The sequence below is a fragment of the Leptodactylus fuscus genome, chromosome 9, assembly GCF_031893055.1.
Source record: "Leptodactylus fuscus isolate aLepFus1 chromosome 9, aLepFus1.hap2, whole genome shotgun sequence".
Taxonomy (NCBI): Eukaryota; Metazoa; Chordata; class Amphibia; order Anura; family Leptodactylidae; genus Leptodactylus; species Leptodactylus fuscus.
This window is the reverse complement of record NC_134273.1, coordinates 88,774,360-88,793,081: the sequence shown is the minus strand read 5'-3', so window position 1 is coordinate 88,793,081 and position 18,722 is coordinate 88,774,360. Positions and strand designations below refer to the sequence as shown.

At 51.6% G+C, this 18,722-nt stretch overlaps 2 protein-coding genes across 2 annotated transcripts in view; one reads left to right on the top strand and one right to left on the bottom strand.

The window, feature by feature from the left end:
• Positions 1-18,722, top strand: part of LRRN1 (leucine rich repeat neuronal 1) — a 317,960-nt gene that overhangs the window by 237,902 nt on the left and 61,336 nt on the right. The gene's annotated exons all lie outside the window — the stretch shown is intronic.
• CRBN (cereblon) lies at positions 1,398-18,431 on the bottom strand. Its single transcript, XM_075286302.1, has 11 exons — positions 18,326-18,431; positions 9,025-9,128; positions 7,147-7,349; positions 6,894-7,043; positions 6,221-6,386; positions 5,800-5,862; positions 5,544-5,628; positions 4,429-4,544; positions 4,268-4,332; positions 4,006-4,137; positions 1,398-2,697 (listed from the first exon to the last, which is right to left on the bottom strand). The coding sequence occupies exons 1-11, from the start codon at positions 18,393-18,395 to the stop codon at positions 2,511-2,513; spliced, it is 1,341 nt and encodes a 446-aa protein (XP_075142403.1). The 5' UTR covers positions 18,396-18,431; the 3' UTR covers positions 1,398-2,510.

Here is an 18,722-nt window from a genome sequence, read left to right as displayed (position 1 = left end):
GTAGGCCGGGCCTCACTGTAGGGCCTCTAATGGGCAGGACGTGACCACTAGGTATAAGGTAGGCCGGGCCGTACTGTAGGGCCTCTAATGGGCAGGACATGGACCACTAGGTATAAGGTAGGCCGGGCCTTACTGTAGGGCCTCTAATGGGCAGGACGTGACCACTAGGTATAAGGTAGGCCGGGCCTCACTGTAGGGCCTCTAATGGGCAGGACGTGACCACTAGGTATAAGGTAGGCCGGGCCTCACTGTAGGGCCTCTAATGGGCAGGACGTGACCACTAGGTATAAGGTAGGCCGGGCCTTACTGTAGGGCCTCTAATGGGTACTAATGGACCACTAGGCATAAGGTAGGCCGGGCCTCTAATGGGCAGGACATGGACCACTAGGTATAAGGTAGGCCGGGCCGTACTGTAGGGCCTCTAATGGGCAGAACGTGGACCACTAGGCATAAGGTAGGCCGGGCCTTACTGTAGGGCCTCTAATGGGTACTAATGGACCACTAGGCATAAGGTAGGCCGGGCCTCTAATGGGCAGGACATGGACCACTAGGTATAAGGTAGGCCGGGCCTTACTGTAGGGCCTCTAATGGGCAGAACGTGGACCACTAGGCATAAGGTAGGCCGGGCCTTACTGTAGGGCCTCTAATGGGTACTAATGGACCACTAGGCATAAGGTAGGCCGGGCCTCTAATGGGCAGGACATGGACCACTAGGTATAAGGTAGGCCGGGCCTTACTGTAGGGCCTCTAATGGGTACTAATGGACCACTAGGCATAAGGTAGGCCGGGCCTCTAATGGGCAGGACATGGACCACTAGGTATAAGGTAGGCCGGGCCGTACTGTAGGGCCTCTAATGGGCAGAACGTGGACCACTAGGCATAAGGTAGGCCGGGCCTTACTGTAGGGCCTCTAATGGGCAGAACGTGGACCACTAGGCATAAGGTAGGCCGGGCCTTACTGTAGGGCCTATAATGGGCAGGACGTGACCACTAGGTATAAGGTAGGCCAGACCTACACATTGTTGCTCCTTGCAGCCACCTCTAGGGGGCGCTCACTGTCCTCACTAAGCTCCTAGTGGCTACAGTCAGGACAGCAGGTTACTGAGGACAGACACAGTAACTGGCGAGAGGTTCTTTCATGCACACACATTGCTAGAGATGAGCGAGTACTGATCAGCCGATCCGAACAGCACGCTCGCATAGAAATGAATGGACGTAGCCGGCACACGGGGGGTTAAGCGCGCCGGCTACGTCCAAGCGGAAGTACCAGGTGCATCCATTCATTTCTATGGAGCGTGCTGTTTGGATCGGCTGATCCCAACAGTACTCGCTCATCTCTACACCTTGCCCATTGAGGTGGAGCGCCCCCTTAAATCAGAGACCGGCACAGGATGTGGTTTCCTTTAAGATTTATTTCTATATTCTAGACACGGATGATCTTGCAGCGTAATATTCACTTCTCATTGAACGGAGAAATACGGGACACGAGGCGGAGGCGTTGTGGTGGGGCGGCCATTACTGAGGGTTAGCTTCCTCCGTGGGCAGAGATCTCCACCCTGTGACTCTACAGCTGTTACAGAACTACAACTCCCAGCATGCAACGCCTCACTTTGTAGTTTTGTCCCAGGTTGGAGGTCACTGCCCGGATTACAGCTTTATCTGCAGTCTGCGCCGTATCTGCTGGGTCGGGTCCATGTGACGCCGGCCTGAGGGTAAGATATGTAGATAAATAGCCCAGACCTGCGACGCTGCTTCTATGAAATAATCTGATTGTTCCTCAGGACTGAGCAAAGTGCACATTCGCTTCCCCGTGTGTTACCCCCTGTGGTGCTCCATAAGGTTTCTGGTTGTCGGCTATACCGCCCCCTATGGATAACAATGGGTAGGTGACTGTTCATACACCCGGGATTGCTCTTTACGGTGCAGTCGTGGATGCGCAGGATTTCCGGTTTTACATTAATCCAGCAGTGTTATTACTGAGATCTCTGCTTGCTGTCTGTGAAATGAAACTTAACCCGGTCTAATACTTCTCACAGCTGAAGTTCTGTTACAGTTGTATCCAGTGTGGACAATCCTCTGCCCCCTTTCTGTTACATTGTATCAGGCCCTTCTGTTGCTGTAAATAGTATTAGGGAAAGTTTCCATTCACTGACAACAAGCAGAGATCAGGTGGGGACCTGGAGGACGACGCGTATCCGAATATCCCTTAATGATTAAGATTTATTTACATAAGACTGACCAGGGAGCGGACAGAGGCAGGAATCGCTGCGCTCCAGGACCGGACCGCCATATGACGCTGCACGTGACGTACGACAGTAATCATCACAATATATTCATTGTCTCTGAGCAGGAGAAGTGCGCGGTGCAGACAGGAGTGGACGTGCGGCTCTGACACCCCAGGAGGCTGCACCATCCCTGCAGGTACTGGGGTCACATGCAGGGGCTGCACCCCAATCTACAGCACCCCCGGGGGCAGGAGACAAAGCGTAGCGAGCGGCGGTGCACGCCCTTCACAGGCAGAGAATCGGCGACTGGTCCTGTCTCGCCTCCTCTTCGTCTGATACTGGGATTCGTGGCTGCAGAGCTGAACGGGTCAGGCCCCAAAATCTCTGAGGGGACAAATCCTTCCGTACAGCGGTGAATTTCCACCCCATGTGGCTGCCGCATACTCTGCACTGTGCGATTGTCCAAGCGTATCTGAAAGAGAAGAGGTCATCACTATGTGGTCTGTGGGTGTCTGACAGTCGGGACCGCCGCCGATCAGCTGTTTGAAGAGGCTCAAGTGAATAGGACTGAGCTGCAATACCAAACACAGCAACTATAGGACGGGTTGTGCTGTGCTTGGTATTCGATCAAGAGGCCGCAGCGCTCACCGAGCCTTGTGGTCCCTAGTGTACTCCTTCCCTATACCTGTAGGTCCTGGTATCAGTGTCCCTGTCACCAGTCAGTCTGCCCTGGCTCACTTTTGGTCACTTCTCACCACTACATATTGGGAACTCCCCGCAGCAGCAGCGGTTGTGTGCACAGGCTCTGACCCAGTTCTCCGGCTGACTAATAGTTCCCACTGTCACCAGATAAGCGGCATTATTAACCTCCCATGTCCTCTGGCGCCCGCAGTATTATATACCGCTAGGAAGCTGACAGTGCGCTGAATTCAGCTCTCCAGCCGTATCTAACACTGTGGGTGCTGGAGGTCCTCTTTAATGGAGGGCTGATGGGCGTATTTTGCAGTTCACGTTCTATATTATGCAAAGCCTGATGATAAAAATATCGGCTTCCTTCTGCTTTATATCGCCCCGCACACCCTCCACTCCACTTCTGTTTTCTGTGATCTCTATCTAATAGCAATAAACACTCACCCTTAAAGGGGCACTCCCTCCTTATATCTCTAAGATGTATCGTCACTTTATGACGCCATCCTGAGTACACCGTGCAGGTTTAGTGCAATGTCCCCCTTCCAGGTTCTTCCTCCACAGCAGCGCTCCTGAATGGGGCAGCCCTGTGCAAAAATATAGTAATGGGGGAGCAGCACTAAAGCAGCCGTGTGTCCCCTTCATCCTCAGGATCGGGCCAGAGGTGGGACCCCACTTATCATAAGGTGACGGCATCGCCAGAGATATAACAGGGAGATAAAAAAGCAACTAGACGCTGGTTCACATTCTTATTGTTTTCAAGATCTCTGTTTGTCGTCTGTGAATTCTTGTAAACACATCCTGACCTGGTATGTTATACGTACCACAGCAGAGGGTTCGCTACATTTGTATCCAGTGTAGATAATCCTAAAAAAAACAGTCCTGATACATTGTAGCAAACCATCAGGACATAGGAGAGGTTTGCACTGCTGATGTGTTGGGTACAATATAGGAGTCTGCTATGATCAGAGCGCTCTTCCTGCCTTCATCCACCAGGTGGCGTCATCTACTCATTTCTCTGCCAGACCATGCGCCAAACGAAAAGATTTATTGCAGCCACGTGTTCTGCCTCATTACCCCCCATCACACTCACCCGGGGAACCAGCTGTTCTCTATGGACGCTCGACCCACCAGGCTCAGGTTTAAGGCTTTGTAGACAGTCAGGGTCTCGTGCACATAGCCGTGAGGATTCACATAAGCGGCCATAGGGCCACAGAGAGAGAGACTGCAAGAGAAGAGACAGACGTCAATACACACACAGGGGAGAGCAGTCACCATAGACAGATAGACTGATCTTGCTTTCCGCCCTCCATCCCACTCACATGTCACAATTGGTCGCAGACTTTCCCCCTCACCTGAAGATCTCATTCTTGGTTGTGATCTCAGTGTCGTGACAGTGTTTACAGCAGAGGGAGGTGCACTACAATAGAGGAGGGGGACGGGGGTTACAGGTCGTACATCACAGGGGTAACGTGATTCGTGATCCTGAGGTTCTTGTGCCTCAGCAGGTACTCACTTTGCTCATGATGTCCAGCTCGCAGCGCAGCCTCTGGATGGCGTTTCCGATCTTCAGCAGCTGAATCCGCAGAGTGTCATCTATGGGCAGGCAGGCCGCAACCCGGTAGGAGAAATCTGACCACAAAACAAGCGAGACAGAGAGTGAGAACCTGCTGAGGAACAGGAGACAACTGCAGGGCAAAGACAGTACAAGGGGTGAAGGACAAGGCCACTGAGCAGCACTATGTACACTACATCAAGGGTTAATAACCATCATCTTCTACTCCAATCACATCCAGAGCTGCACTCACTCACAAGTCTGGCTGCAGGGTCCCTCACTGCTGCCACCTGTAGGATCGGTGTACAGGACATGCTTTAGGTAGATGTCATGTTCACACCAAATGCAACATTTCCAACAATGCACAAGCCAGCAATGCATTATGGGATGTGTCGGAGCTCCGTGCAGTGCCTGGTAGTCAGTATGAGGACATAGAAGGTGCAAATGTTGTTAAAGGGATCATTCAGTTCTACATAAGGACTGGCTGATCCCTTTAACATCTGCTGGTTGTCAGTGAATGGAGATGTTCCTGTTTGCAAATGAAAGCGACAAAGCTGCCCGGGCCTAGTCCTGCTCACGCAGCTGAATGCAAGCTCTAGGTTCGGGTGCACACAGAAGATCAGGATTACCTGCAGATTAAAGGCCTCATAATAATTCTATTATTGCACATGATGAGGATGATAATATCTGCAGTGTGTCAATGTATGGTTTGGTCCAGCAGTTTTTAACAATGGCTTTGAAACCCCCAATGCACGTGAACAAAAATCCGAACCAAAACCTAGACTATCCGAGCGGCTTTTACGTGTGGATTTTCTACATGTAAATCCTGATTGTGTGTATCTGCCCTAAGCAGCTCTGTGTTACCTGCACCGATACACTGTGCCAAACCCAGAGACCTGCAACTGGAACAAACCTTCACTGTGAGCGGTATTAGGACACAGCGTTACCCTCTGGATGGAAACAGGAACGTCGCGATTTACTGACAGCGAGCAGAGATCTGCTAACGGGGCCTGAAGTGGCAGAACTTTTCAGAAGAGATAAAAGCTCCTAAAATAAGCGACTCCCCCGTGTCTCACCTATAGGATTCGCAGGCAGGGAGTCGTCGCGGAGATTCTCATCCCACTCGTGCAGCTGTCGCTTCACCCTCTCCATGAGAGAATCCTGCAGACAGATGCAGATCACCATATGTTGTGTAGTTACAAAGCCCACGAGGCTCCTGGCGGCTCACACCATAGGAGAAGCCGATCCTAAGACTTACCTCCAACCCCCCCTCCCCAATATACCGGCAGCCAACACCAACCAAAGAGCTGACGCTCATTCCGCCATACTCACAGCGTCGTACAAGGCGTAGAGCCACGACGGCCAGGACGTCAGATTGGCACCATAGAACTTTCTCTGTGGAAAAATATTAAGAAATGAGTCCCCAGATCTAAAGCTGGACAACCCCGAAATGTGCCCCAAACGTCAGCAAAGTCATTACTATCTGCTGTTATGTTGTCTATGGTGAATAGGCAGGCAACGTGTTTACACAGTAACAGACAACAGCCAGCCATGTGTAGTCTGATTTCCTTATATCTGTCCTCTGCTTCTGCTGACACGTCAGTACGAGAGCAGAGAACCCGACTACACAGGGATTAGCTGTAGTCTGTTACCATGAAGACACATCCGTCTGTATAGGAAGGTTTAATCAGGACTTATTGCAAAGTTCCTTCATCTTTGATTCTGGATTTATTTGCACCCCGTCTGTCCTCACCCTGCGGTACTTGTGCAGCCACTGGCAGGTGCTCTGCGGGCTCCGGCTACTAAGTGCTTTAGTGCATGGGACCACCTGATGGCGACTCTGAGAATCCAGCTGAACGGACGTCATTGGACACGGCAGGACCCTCTCTGGTAAGATCTGCACCCGAGCGAGCATGATCCTGGCAATACAAAGAAGCAGCGGTTACATTGTGAGCACCACACTGTCCTGTAGGGGGCGCTACTACACATCTGAGGTACCTTATTAACCAACAACTTAAAGGGATTGTCCAGTCCAACATACACAAGGCTGAAACATGTGTATCATGAAAGTATCTGCGCTCGAAACATTCAGAGGCAGAAAAACACAGCTGAGAGTTTGTTGCATTGTGTTCTATAATGTACCAAGCCCAACAGCTGTGCGAGCAGGACAAATTGTCAGTGTCTGAATGTACAGGTCTAATATGAATGAAAAGAGCTGCAGTGTAAAGCATGGAAGAAAGAAAGATCCACTCAGATAACTTCACCAAACTTTCCTAGAGTCCTGAATGGCAAATCTACTTTAGGAGCGGGGGAGGTGTCACTGCATAACTAGGCAGATTGATGCCCCCTCCTCCTCCCAGCAGAGATTACTCAGTATTGGGCAGAGCTGCGGGCACTCGGGGTATTTTGCCAATCTCTCCTCTCACCCATCTGCCTGGGTTCTCATTTCCAGCACTTGGAATCGCTGCCGCCCGATGGCTTTCACTTTCACCGTCTCGATGCCGTACTCCTGCTCCTCGCGATATGCGTAGATCTCTGCCGTTGTCCCGAAGCGAGCGTCTCTCTGCAGACCTTCACTGCCATAGAGAACACACGTATAAATGATTGTGATGTCACTGCAGACTATATACTGAAGTCTGTAAGAAATGGCGCTGTCTATACAATACACCCCTTACAAACCTGTAGGCCAGCACTGCAAACGTCCTGTCCCTTTGGATGAGGCCTCGCACCATGCTGACCTCCTGCGGTCGGGAGAGGTGCAGCGGCAGCGTCTGCCCGGGGATTAACATCACTTGTATGTGCGGTAACACTGGGATCAGCTGACAGCTGTCATCATCATGGAGTGTCCGACCGTGAAACTCCTCCATGTCAACGCCCAGATACTGCAAATGGAGCACATGGCACAAGGGTGAGCAGGTCTGGATACACGCCAGTCTGGCCACAATGCCCATACACTAGAGCCCGCCAGGGTGGCCATACACTAGAGACCGCCAGACTGGCCATACACTAGAGACCGCCAGACTGGCCATACACTAGAGACCGCCAGACCGGCCATACACTAGAGACCACCAGACTGGCCATACACTAGAGACCACCAGACCGGCCATACACTAGAGACCACCAGACTGGCCATACACTAGAGCCCGCCAGACCGGCCATACACTAGAGACCGCCAGACCGGCCATACACTAGAGACCACCAGACCAGCCATACACTAGAGACCGCCAGACTGACCATACACTAGAGACCGCCAGACTGGCCATACACTAGAGACCGCCAGACTGGCCATACACTAGAGACCACCAGACTGACCATACACTAGAGCCCGCCAGACTGGCCATACACTAGAGACCGCCAGACCGGCCATACACTAGAGCCCGCCAGACCGGCCATACACTAGAGACCGCCAGATCGGCCATACACTAGAGACCGCCAGACTGGTCATACACTAGAGACCGCCAGACTGGCCATACACTAGAGACCGCCAGACTGGCCATACACTAGAGACCGCCAGACTGACCATACACTAGAGACCGCCAGACCGGCCATACACTAGAGACCGCCAGACCGGCCATACACTAGAGACCGCCAGACTGACCATACACTAGAGACCGCCAGACTGACCATACACTAGAGACCGCCAGACCGGCCATACACTAGAGACCGCCAGACCAGCCATACACTAGAGACCGCCAGACCGGCCATACACTAGAGACCGCCAGACCGGCCATACACTAGAGACCGCCAGACCGGCCATACACTAGAGACCGCCAGACTGGTCATACACTAGAGACCGCCAGACTGGCCATACACTAGAGACCGCCAGACTGGCCATACACTAGAGACCGCCAGACTGACCATACACTAGAGACCGCCAGACCAGCCATACACTAGAGACCGCCAGACCGGCCATACACTAGAGACCGCCAGACTGACCATACACTAGAGACCGCCAGACTGACCATACACTAGAGACCGCCAGACCGGCCATACACTAGAGACCGCCAGACCAGCCATACACTAGAGCCCACCAGACCAGCCATACACTAGAGCCCGCCAGACTGGTCATACACTAGAGCCCGCCAGGGTGCCCCTACAATACAAAAATCTGACTCCAAAGTGAACCCCTCGATCAGCGACACCTCTCCGGAAATCCTCAAACTATTGTACAATTGCATCTTCAGTGGGGTAAAGAGCCCGAGCTCCAGACTGATACAATGTAACAATGTAGAAGACAGAAGACAGTCTAGTCTATGTGCAATTGTAACAAAATCTCAGCTGTCAGAAGTACGGGGCCAGGGTCAGGCGTTGAGCCACTTTTTGCTAATGGGAAGGTTTCATTTTATCGACAGCAAGCAGAGATGTTAGAAAGTTGCAGCTTTAATGTCATCCACCCCTTTAAGTGAAGGGGAGACACTTGTGGATGGGATAGAACGCTCTGCCGAATCCTCCACGGTAACGAGGCCCCGGCGCGCTTGTGTCACCTTCGCTCCATTCACTTCTATGGGGCTTCTGGAGAGGGTAACAACAAATCCCCTTTAACCCCGCGTTACTCACAGCATGAGATGTCGGTAAACTGGTGTCAAAATTGATGATATTTGGAGCCTCCTGGTCCCCTCCATCGGGATCTTCCATCTCCATGTCGTCATCTTCCTCGCTCTCTGTCAGGAGGAGACGTGTTAAACATTGCGCTAATTTCTACAGAACTCGCCATTATATTTTTATCAGAATTATAGAAATGCGGACGGATCGAAGATTTGTGGGATCGGCTGACGACAACGAAATGAACCTGCGACTCTGCATCAATGAGACTTTCCAGCAACAAAGATGGCCGCCAGTATCGCGTCCCAGGATCATTATGGCTCATACAGAAGCTACTGAGTCCGCAGAAAACTCCTCTCATCATTGCCATACAAATAGTAATAGTAATACTATTCTCAGAAAAAGGGGAGCCCTTCTGGATATTGGGAGGGCCGGCCTGTCTACGGGGCAGATGGGAATCACGATTCTCTGCAGTTCTGATAATCTGGATTAAAAAAAAAAAGATGCAGCCAGAATGGGAGAGTCCGGAGCAGAATGGGAGAGTCCGGAGCAGAATGGGAGAGTCCGGAGCAGAATGGGGGAGTCCGGAGCAGAATGGGGGAGTCCGGAGCGGAATGGGGGAGTCCGGAGCGGAATGGGGGAGTCCGGAGCGGAATGGGGGAGTCCGGAGCGGAATGGGAGAGTCCGGAGCGGAATGGGAGAGTCCGGAGCGGAATGGGAGAGTCCGGAGCGGAATGGGGGAGTCCGGTCCGGAGCGGAATGGGAGAGTCCGGAGCGGAATGGGGGAGTCCGGAGCGGAATGGGGGAGTCCGGAGCAGAATGGGGGAGTCCGGAGCAGAATGGGAGAGTCCGGAGCAGAATGGGAGAGTCCGGAGCAGAATGGGAGAGTCCGGAGCAGAATGGGAGAGTCCGGAGCAGAATGGGGGAGTCCGGAGCAGAATGGGAGAGTCCGGAGCAGAATGGGGGAGTCCGGAGCAGAATGGGGGAGTCCGGAGCAGAATGGGGGAGTCCGGAGCAGAATGGGAGAGTCCGGAGCAGAATGGGAGAGTCCGGAGCAGAATGGGAGAGTCCGGAGCAGAATGGGAGAGTCCGGAGCAGAATGGGGGAGTCCGGAGCAGAATGGGGGAGTCCGGAGCAGAATGGGGGAGTCCGGAGCAGAATGGGGGAGTCCGGAGCAGAATGGGGGAGTCCGGAGCAGAATGGGGGGAGTCCGGAGCAGAATGGGGGAGTCCGGAGCAGAATGGGGGAGTCCGGAGCAGAATGGGGGAGTCCGGAGCAGAATGGGGGAGTCCGGAGCAGAATGGGGGAGTCCGGAGCAGAATGGGGGAGTCCGGAGCAGAATGGGAGAGTCCGGAGCAGAATGGGGGAGTCCGGAGCAGAATGGGGGAGTCCGGAGCAGAATGGGGGAGTCCGGAGCAGAATGGGGGAGTCCGGAGCAGAATGCGAGAGTCCGGAGCAGAATGGGGGAGTCCGGAGCAGAATGGGGGAGTCCGGTCCGGAGCGGAATGGGAGAGTCCAGAGCGGAATGGGGGAGTCCGGAGCGGAATGGGGGAGTCCGGAGCGGAATGGGGGAGTCCGGAGCAGAATAAGAGAGTCCGGAGCAGAATGGGGGAGTCCGGAGCAGAATGGGGGAGTCCGGAGCAGAATGGGGGAGTCCGGAGCAGAATGGGGGAGTCCGGAGCAGAATGGGGGAGTCCGGAGCAGAATGGGGGAGTCCGGAGCAGAATGGGGGAGTCCGGAGCAGAATGGGGGAGTCCGGAGCAGAATGGGGGAGTCCGGAGCAGAATGGGGGAGTCCGGAGCAGAATGGGGGAGTCCGGAGCAGAATGGGGGAGTCCGGAGCAGAATGGGGGAGTCCGGAGCAGAATGGGGGAGTCCGGAGCAGAATGGGGGAGTCCGGAGCAGAATGGGGGAGTCCGGAGCAGAATGGGGGAGTCCGGAGCAGAATGGGGGAGTCCGGAGCAGAATGGGGGAGTCCGGAGCAGAATGGGGGAGTCCGGAGCAGAATGGGGGAGTCCGGAGCAGAATGGGGGAGTCCGGAGCAGAATGGGGGAGTCCGGAGCAGAATGGGGGAGTCCGGAGCAGAATGGGGGAGTCCGGAGCAGAATGGGGGAGTCCGGAGCAGAATGGGGGAGTCCGGAGCAGAATGGGGGAGTCCGGAGCAGAATGGGGAGTCCGGAGCAGAATGCGAGAGTCCGGAGCAGAATGGGGGAGTCCGGAGCAGAATGGGGGAGTCCGGAGCAGAATGGGGGGAGTCCGGAGCAGAATGGGGGAGTCCGGAGCAGAATGGGGGAGTCCGGAGCAGAATGGGGGAGTCCGGAGCAGAATGGGGGAGTCCGGAGCAGAATGGGGGAGTCCGGAGCAGAATGGGAGAGTCCGGAGCAGAATGGGGGAGTCCGGAGCAGAATGGGGGAGTCCGGTCCGGAGCGGAATGGGAGAGTCCAGAGCGGAATGGGGGAGTCCGGAGCGGAATGGGGGAGTCCGGAGCGGAATGGGGGAGTCCGGAGCGGAATGGGGGAGTCCGGAGCGGAATGGGGGAGTCCGGAGCGGAATGGGGGAGTCCGGAGCGGAATGGGGGAGTCCGGAGCGGAATGGGGGAGTCCGGAGCGGAATGGGGGAGTCCGGAGCGGAATGGGGGAGTCCGGAGCGGAATGGGGGAGTCCGGAGCGGAATGGGGGAGTCCGGAGCGGAATGGGGGAGTCCGGAGCGGAATGGGGGAGTCCAGAGCAGAATGGGGGAGTCCGGAGCAAATCCTGCTCCCTCACTAGCCCAGAGGACTACACAAGTCTAAGCACGGCCACCCAAACTGTATGAGGACAACACATGTGACAACTGCTCTGAATATGGGGGGGGGGGAGGAGTCTGTATAGTAGGTAGTAGTCTGTATATAGGGGGGTGTACAGGTAGTAGTCTGTATATACGGGGGCTGTACAGGTAGTAGTCTGTATATAGGGGTCTGTACAGATAGCAGTCTGTATATAGGGGGGGTGTGCAGGTAGTAGTCTGTATATAGGGGGGTGTACAGGTAGTAGTCTGTATATAGGGGGGCTGTACAGGTAGTAGTCTGTATATAGGGGGGCTGTACAGGTAGTAGTCTGTATATAGGGGGGCTGTACAGGTAGTAGTCTGTATATAGGGGGGCTGTACAGGTAGTAGTCTGTATATACGGGGGCTGTACAGGTAGTAGTCTGTATATAGGGGGGCTGTACAGGTAGTAGTCTGTATATAGGGGGGCTGTACAGGTAGTAGTCTGTATATAGGGGGGCTGTACAGGTAGTAGTCTGTATATAGGGGGGTGTACAGGTAGTAGTCTGTATATAGGGGGGCTGTACAGGTAGTAGTCTGTATATAGGGTGCTGTACAGGTAGTAGTCTGTATATAGGGGGGCTATACAGGTAGTAGTCTGTATATAGGGGGGCTGTACAGGTAGTAGTCTGTATATAGGGGTGCTGTACAGGTAGTAGTCTGTATATAGGGGGCTGTACAGGTAGTAGTCTGTATATAGGGGGGCTGTACAGGTAGTAGTCTGTATATAGGGGGTGTACAGGTAGTAGTCTGTATATAGGGGGGCTGTACAGGTAGTAGTCTGTATATAGGGGGGGCTGTACAGGTAGTAGTCTGTATATAGAAGGGGCTGTACAGGTAGTAGTCTGTATATAGGGGGTGTACAGGTAGTAGTCTGTATATAGGGGGCTGTACAGGTAGTAGTCTGTATATAGGGGGGTGTACAGGTAGTAGTCTGTATATAGGGGGCTGTACAGGTAGTAGTCTGTATATAGGGGGGTGTACAGGTAGTAGTCTTTATATAGGGGGGCTGTACAGGTAGTAGTCTGTATATAGGGGGGCTGTACAGGTAGTAGTCTGTATATAGGGGTGTACAGGTAGTAGTCTGTATATAGGGGGGTGTACAGGTAGTAGTCTGTATCTAGGGGGGTGTACAGGTAGTAGTCTGTATATAGGGGGCTGTACAGGTAGTAGTCTGTATATAAGGGGCTGTACAGGTAGTAGTCTGTATATAGGGGGGGTGTACAGGTAGTAGTCTGTATATAGGGGGGCTGTACAGGTAGTAGTCTGTATATAGGGGGGCTGTACAGGTAATAGTCTGTATATAGGGGGGCTGTACAGGTAGTAGTCTGTATATAGGGGGGCTGTACAGGTAATAGTCTGTATATAGGGGGGCTGTACAGGTAGTAGTCTGTATATAGGGGGGGTGTACAGGTAGTAGTCTGTATAAAGGAGGGCTGTACAGGTAGTAGTCTGTATATAGGGGGGCTGTACAGGTAGTAGTCTGTATATAGGGGTCTGTACAGATAGTAGTCTGTATATAGGAGGGCTGTACAGGTAGTAGTCTGTATATAGGGGGGCTGTACAGGTAGTAGTCTGTATATAGGGGGGGCTGTACAGGTAGTAGTCTGTATATAGGGGGGGTGTACAGGTAGTAGTCTGTATATAGGGGGGCTATACAGGTAGTAGTCTGTATATAGGGGGGCTGTACAGGTAGTAGTCTGTATATAGGGGGGGCTGTACAGGTAGTAGTCTGTATATAGGGGGGCTGTACAGGTAATAGTCTGTATATAGGGGGGTGTACAGGTAGTAGTCTGTATATAGGGGGGTGTACAGGTAGTAGTCTGTATATAGGGGGCTGTACAGGTAGTAATCTGTATATAGGGGGGGTGTACAGGTAGTAGTCTGTATATAGGGGGGCTATACAGGTAGTAGTCTGTATACAGGGGGGCTGTACAGGTAATAGTCTGTATATAGGGGGGCTGTACAGGTAGTAGTCTGTATATAGGGGGGCTGTACAGATAGTAGTCTGTATATAGGGGGCTGTACAGGTAGTAGTCTGTATATAGGGGGGTGTACAGGTAGTAGTCTGTATATAGGAGGGCTGTACAGGTAGTAGTCTGTATATAGGGGGGCTGTACAGGTAGTAGTCTGTATATAGGGGTCTGTACAGGTAGTAGTCTGTATATAGGGGGGCTGTACAGGTAGTAGTGTGTATATAGGGGGGCTGTACAGGTAGTAGTCTGTATATAGGGGGGCTGTACAGGTAGTAGTCTGTATATAGGGGGGGCTGTACAGGTAGTAGTCTGTATATAGGGGGTGTACAGGTAGTAGTCTGTATATAGGGGGGCTGTACAGGTAGTAGTCTGTATATAGGGGGGGCTGTACAGGTAGTAGTCTGTATATAGGGGGTGTACAGGTAGTAGTCTGTATATAGGGGGGCTGTACAGGTAGTAGTCTGTATATAGGGGGGCTGTACAGGTAATAGTCTGTATATAGGGGGGCTGTACAGGTAGTCTGTATATAGGGGGGCTGTACAGGTAGTAGTCTGTATATAGGGGGGGTGTACAGGTAGTAGTCTGTATATAGGGGGGCTGTACAGGTAGTAGTCTGTATATAGGGGGGCTGTACAGGTAGTAGTCTGTATATAGGGGGGTGTACAGGTAGTAGTCTGTATATAGGGGGGCTGTACAGGTAGTAGTCTGTATATAGGGTGCTGTACAGGTAGTAGTCTGTATATAGGGGGGCTGTACAGGTAGTAGTCTGTATATAGGGGGCTGTACAGGTAGTAGTCTGTATATAGGGGGGCTGTACAGGTAGTAGTCTGTATCTAGGGGGGTGTACAGGTAGTAGTCTGTATATAGGGGGCTGTACAGGTAGTAGTCTGTATATAAGGGGCTGTACAGGTAGTAGTCTGTATATAGGGGGGCTGTACAGGTAGTAGTCTGTATATAGGGGGGCTGTACAGGTAATAGTCTGTATATAGGGGGGCTGTACAGGTAGTAGTCTGTATATAGGGGGGCTGTACAGGTAATAGTCTGTATATAGGGGGGCTGTACAGGTAGTAGTCTGTATATAGGGGGGTGTACAGGTAGTAGTCTGTATAAAGGAGGGCTGTACAGGTAGTAGTCTGTATATAGGGGGGCTGTACAGGTAGTAGTCTGTATATAGGGGTCTGTACAGATAGTAGTCTGTATATAGGAGGGCTGTACAGGTAGTAGTCTGTATATAGGGGGGCTGTACAGGTAGTAGTCTGTATATAGGGGGGGCTGTACAGGTAGTAGTCTGTATATAGGGGGGGTGTACAGGTAGTAGTCTGTATATAGGGGGGCTATACAGGTAGTAGTCTGTATATAGGGGGGGCTGTACAGGTAGTAGTCTGTATATAGGGGGGGCTGTACAGGTAGTAGTCTGTATATAGGGGGGCTGTACAGGTAATAGTCTGTATATAGGGGGGTGTACAGGTAGTAGTCTGTATATAGGGGGGTGTACAGGTAGTAGTCTGTATATAGGGGGCTGTACAGGTAGTAATCTGTATATAGGGGGGGTGTACAGGTAGTAGTCTGTATATAGGGGGGCTATACAGGTAGTAGTCTGTATACAGGGGGGCTGTACAGGTAATAGTCTGTATATAGGGGGGCTGTACAGGTAGTAGTCTGTATATAGGGGGGCTGTACAGATAGTAGTCTGTATATAGGGGGCTGTACAGGTAGTAGTCTGTATATAGGGGGGTGTACAGGTAGTAGTCTGTATATAGGAGGGCTGTACAGGTAGTAGTCTGTATATAGGGGGGCTGTACAGGTAGTAGTCTGTATATAGGGGTCTGTACAGGTAGTAGTCTGTATATAGGGGGGTGTACAGGTAGTAGTCTGTATATAGGGGGGTGTACAGGTAGTAGTCTGTATATAGGGGGGCTGTACAGGTAGTAGTCTGTATATAGGGGGGCTGTAAAGGTAGTAGTCTGTATATAGGGGGGCTGTACAGGTAGTAGTGTGTATATAGGGGGGCTGTACAGGTAGTAGTCTGTATATAGGGGGGGCTGTACAGGTAGTAGTCTGTATATAGGGGGGGGCTGTACAGGTAGTAGTCTGTATATAGGGGGTGTACAGGTAGTAGTCTGTATATAGGGGGGCTGTACAGGTAGTAGTCTGTATATAGGGGGGGCTGTACAGGTAGTAGTCTGTATATAGGGGGTGTACAGGTAGTAGTCTGTATATAGGGGGCTGTACAGGTATTAGTCTGTATATAGGGGGGCTGTACAGGTAATAGTCTGTATATAGGGGGGCTGTACAGGTAGTAGTCTGTATATAGGGGAGCTGTACAGGTAGTAGTCTGTATATAGGGGGGTGTACAGGTAGTAGTCTGTATATAGGGGGGGGTGTACAGGTAGTAGTCTGTATATAGGGGGTCTGTACAGGTAGTAGTCTGTATATAGGGGGGCTGTACAGGTAATAGTCTGTATATAGGGGGGCTGTACAGGTAGTAGTCTGTATATAGGGGGGCTGTACAGATAGTAGTCTGTATATAGGGGGTGTACAGGTAGTAGTCTGTATATAGGGGGGCTGTACAGGTAGTAGTCTGTATATAGGGGGGCTGTACAGGTAATAGTCTGTATATAGGGGGGCTGTACAGGTAGTAGTCTGTATATAGGGGGGCTGTACAGGTAGTAGTCTGTATATAGGGGGGCTGTACAGATAGTAGTCTGTATATAGGGGGTGTACAGGTAGTAGTCTGTATATAGGGGGGCTGTACAGGTAGTAGTCTGTATATAGGGGGGCTGTACAGGTAATAGTCTGTATATAGGGGGGTGTACAGGTAGTAGTCTGTATATAGGGGGGCTGTACAGGTAGTAGTCTGTATATAGGGGGGTGTACAGGTAGTAGTCTGTATATAGGGGGTCTGTACAGGTAGTAGTCTGTATATAGGGGGGCTGTACAGGTAATAGTCTGTATATAGGGGGGCTGTACAGGTAGTAGTCTGTATATAGGGGGGCTGTACAGATAGTAGTCTGTATATAGGGGGCTGTACAGGTAGTAGTCTGTATATAGGGGGGTGTACAGGTAGTAGTCTGTATATAGGAGGGCTGTACAGGTAGTAGTCTGTATATAGGGGGTCTGTACAGGTAGTAGTCTGTATATAGGGGGGTGTACAGGTAGTAGTCTGTATATAGGAGGGCTGTACAGGTAGTAGTCTGTATATAGGGGGGCTGTACAGGTAGTAGTCTGTATATAGGGGGCTGTACAGGTAGTAGTCTGTATATAGGGGGGGTGTACAGGTAGTAGTATGTATATAGGGGGTGTACAGGTAGTAGTCTGTATATAGGGGGTTGTACAGGTAATAGTCTGTATATAGGGGGGCTGTACAGGTAGTAGTCTGTATATAGGGGGGCTGTACAGGTAGTAGTCTGTATATAGGGGGCTGTACAGGTAGTAGTCTGTATATAGGGGGGTGTACAGGTAGTAGTCTGTATATAGGGGGTGTACAGGTAGTAGTCTGTATATAGGGGGGTGTACAGGTAGTAGTCTGTATATAGGGGGGCTGTACAGGTAGTAGTCTGTATATAGGGGGGCTGTACAGGTAGTAGTCTGTATATAGGGGGCTGTACAGGTAGTAGTCTGTATATAGGGGGGTGTACAGGTAGTAGTCTGTATATAGGGGGCTGTACAGGTAGTAGTCTGTATATAGGGGGGTGTACAGGTAGTAGTCTGTATATAGGGGGGTGTACAGGTAGTAGTCTGTATATAGGGGGGTGTACAGGTAGTAGTCTGTATATAGGGGGGCTGTACAGATAGTAGTCTGTATATAGGAGGGCTGTACAGGTAGTAGTCTGTATATAGGGGGGCTGTACAGATAGTAGTCTGTATATAGGAGGGCTGTACAGGTAGTAGTCTGTATATAGGGGGGCTGTACAGGTAGTAGTCTGTATATAGGGGGGTGTACAGGTAGTAGTCTGTATATAGGGGGGTGTACAGGTAGTAGTCTGTATATAGGGGGTGTACAGGTAGTAGTCTGTATATAGGGGGCTGTACAGGTAGTAGTCTGTATATAGGGGTGTACAGGTAGTAGTCTGTATATAGGGGGCTGTACAGGTAGTAGTCTGTATATAGGGGGTGTACAGGTAGTAGTCTGTATATAGGGGGCTGTACAGGTAGTAGTCTGTATATAGGGGTGTACAGGTAGTAGTCTGTATATAGGGGGCTGTACAGGTAGTAGTCTGTATATAGGGGGTGTACAGGTAGTAGTCTGTATACAGGGTGGTGTACAGTAGTCTGTATCTGCAGAAAACATCTATACATTTAGAAGATCTTACAATGCATGATGGGAACAAATGTACTAAGTTCTTGTAAACAGAAAATGAAAGCATCACAGCCAATCAGATCGCAGGTAAGATTTTAGTACTAAGCTTTCAAAACGAAAGCAGTGTTCTGATTGGCTGCCAGGACTGTGCCATCTATGGAGGAGGTGAACGGGCAGGCCGGATCTGAGCTACCTGACAGAGCCCCTGTGCCCCCGCCTGTTCTATTATACATTACCGGGAATAAGCTGCAGTTGGTTGCCCATGTTATTTACACCGTGATCGTCCTCCCCTTCATCATCCGCCATTCCTGTTTACCAGCGGTGCATGCCGGGAGTCAGCCACACCACGTGACACAAGTGACCACACCCCCCTGTCACATCGCTCCTCACTGATATCCGCCCCCAACACGGCGGACTGACGGGACTGTTCCCATAACAACGACCAACGCCAAGAACGCGGAATCCAAACCGGGACACAGAGCAACTACAACTCCCAGCATAAGGCAATAACTGTATTACCCTGTACTGTGACGTCACTGTGTGTATTATCCCTGTACTGTGACATCACTGTGTGTATTATCCTGTACTGTGACATCACTGTGTGTATTATCCCTGTACTGTGACATCACTGTG

Excerpts from the sequence above, each read along its gene's own strand:
- CRBN (XM_075286302.1), bottom strand. The coding sequence starts at position 18,395 with ATGGCGGATGATGAAGGGGAGGACGATCACGGTGTAAATAACATGGGC. Across the intron at positions 4,545-5,543 it reads CCTGCCTGCGAATCCTATAG|ATTTCTCCTACCGGGTTGCG; the intron begins GTGAGACACGGG and ends TTTTGTGGTCAG. Across the intron at positions 4,333-4,428 it reads AGCTGGACATCATGAGCAAA|TGCACCTCCCTCTGCTGTAA; the intron begins GTGAGTACCTGC and ends CCTCTATTGTAG.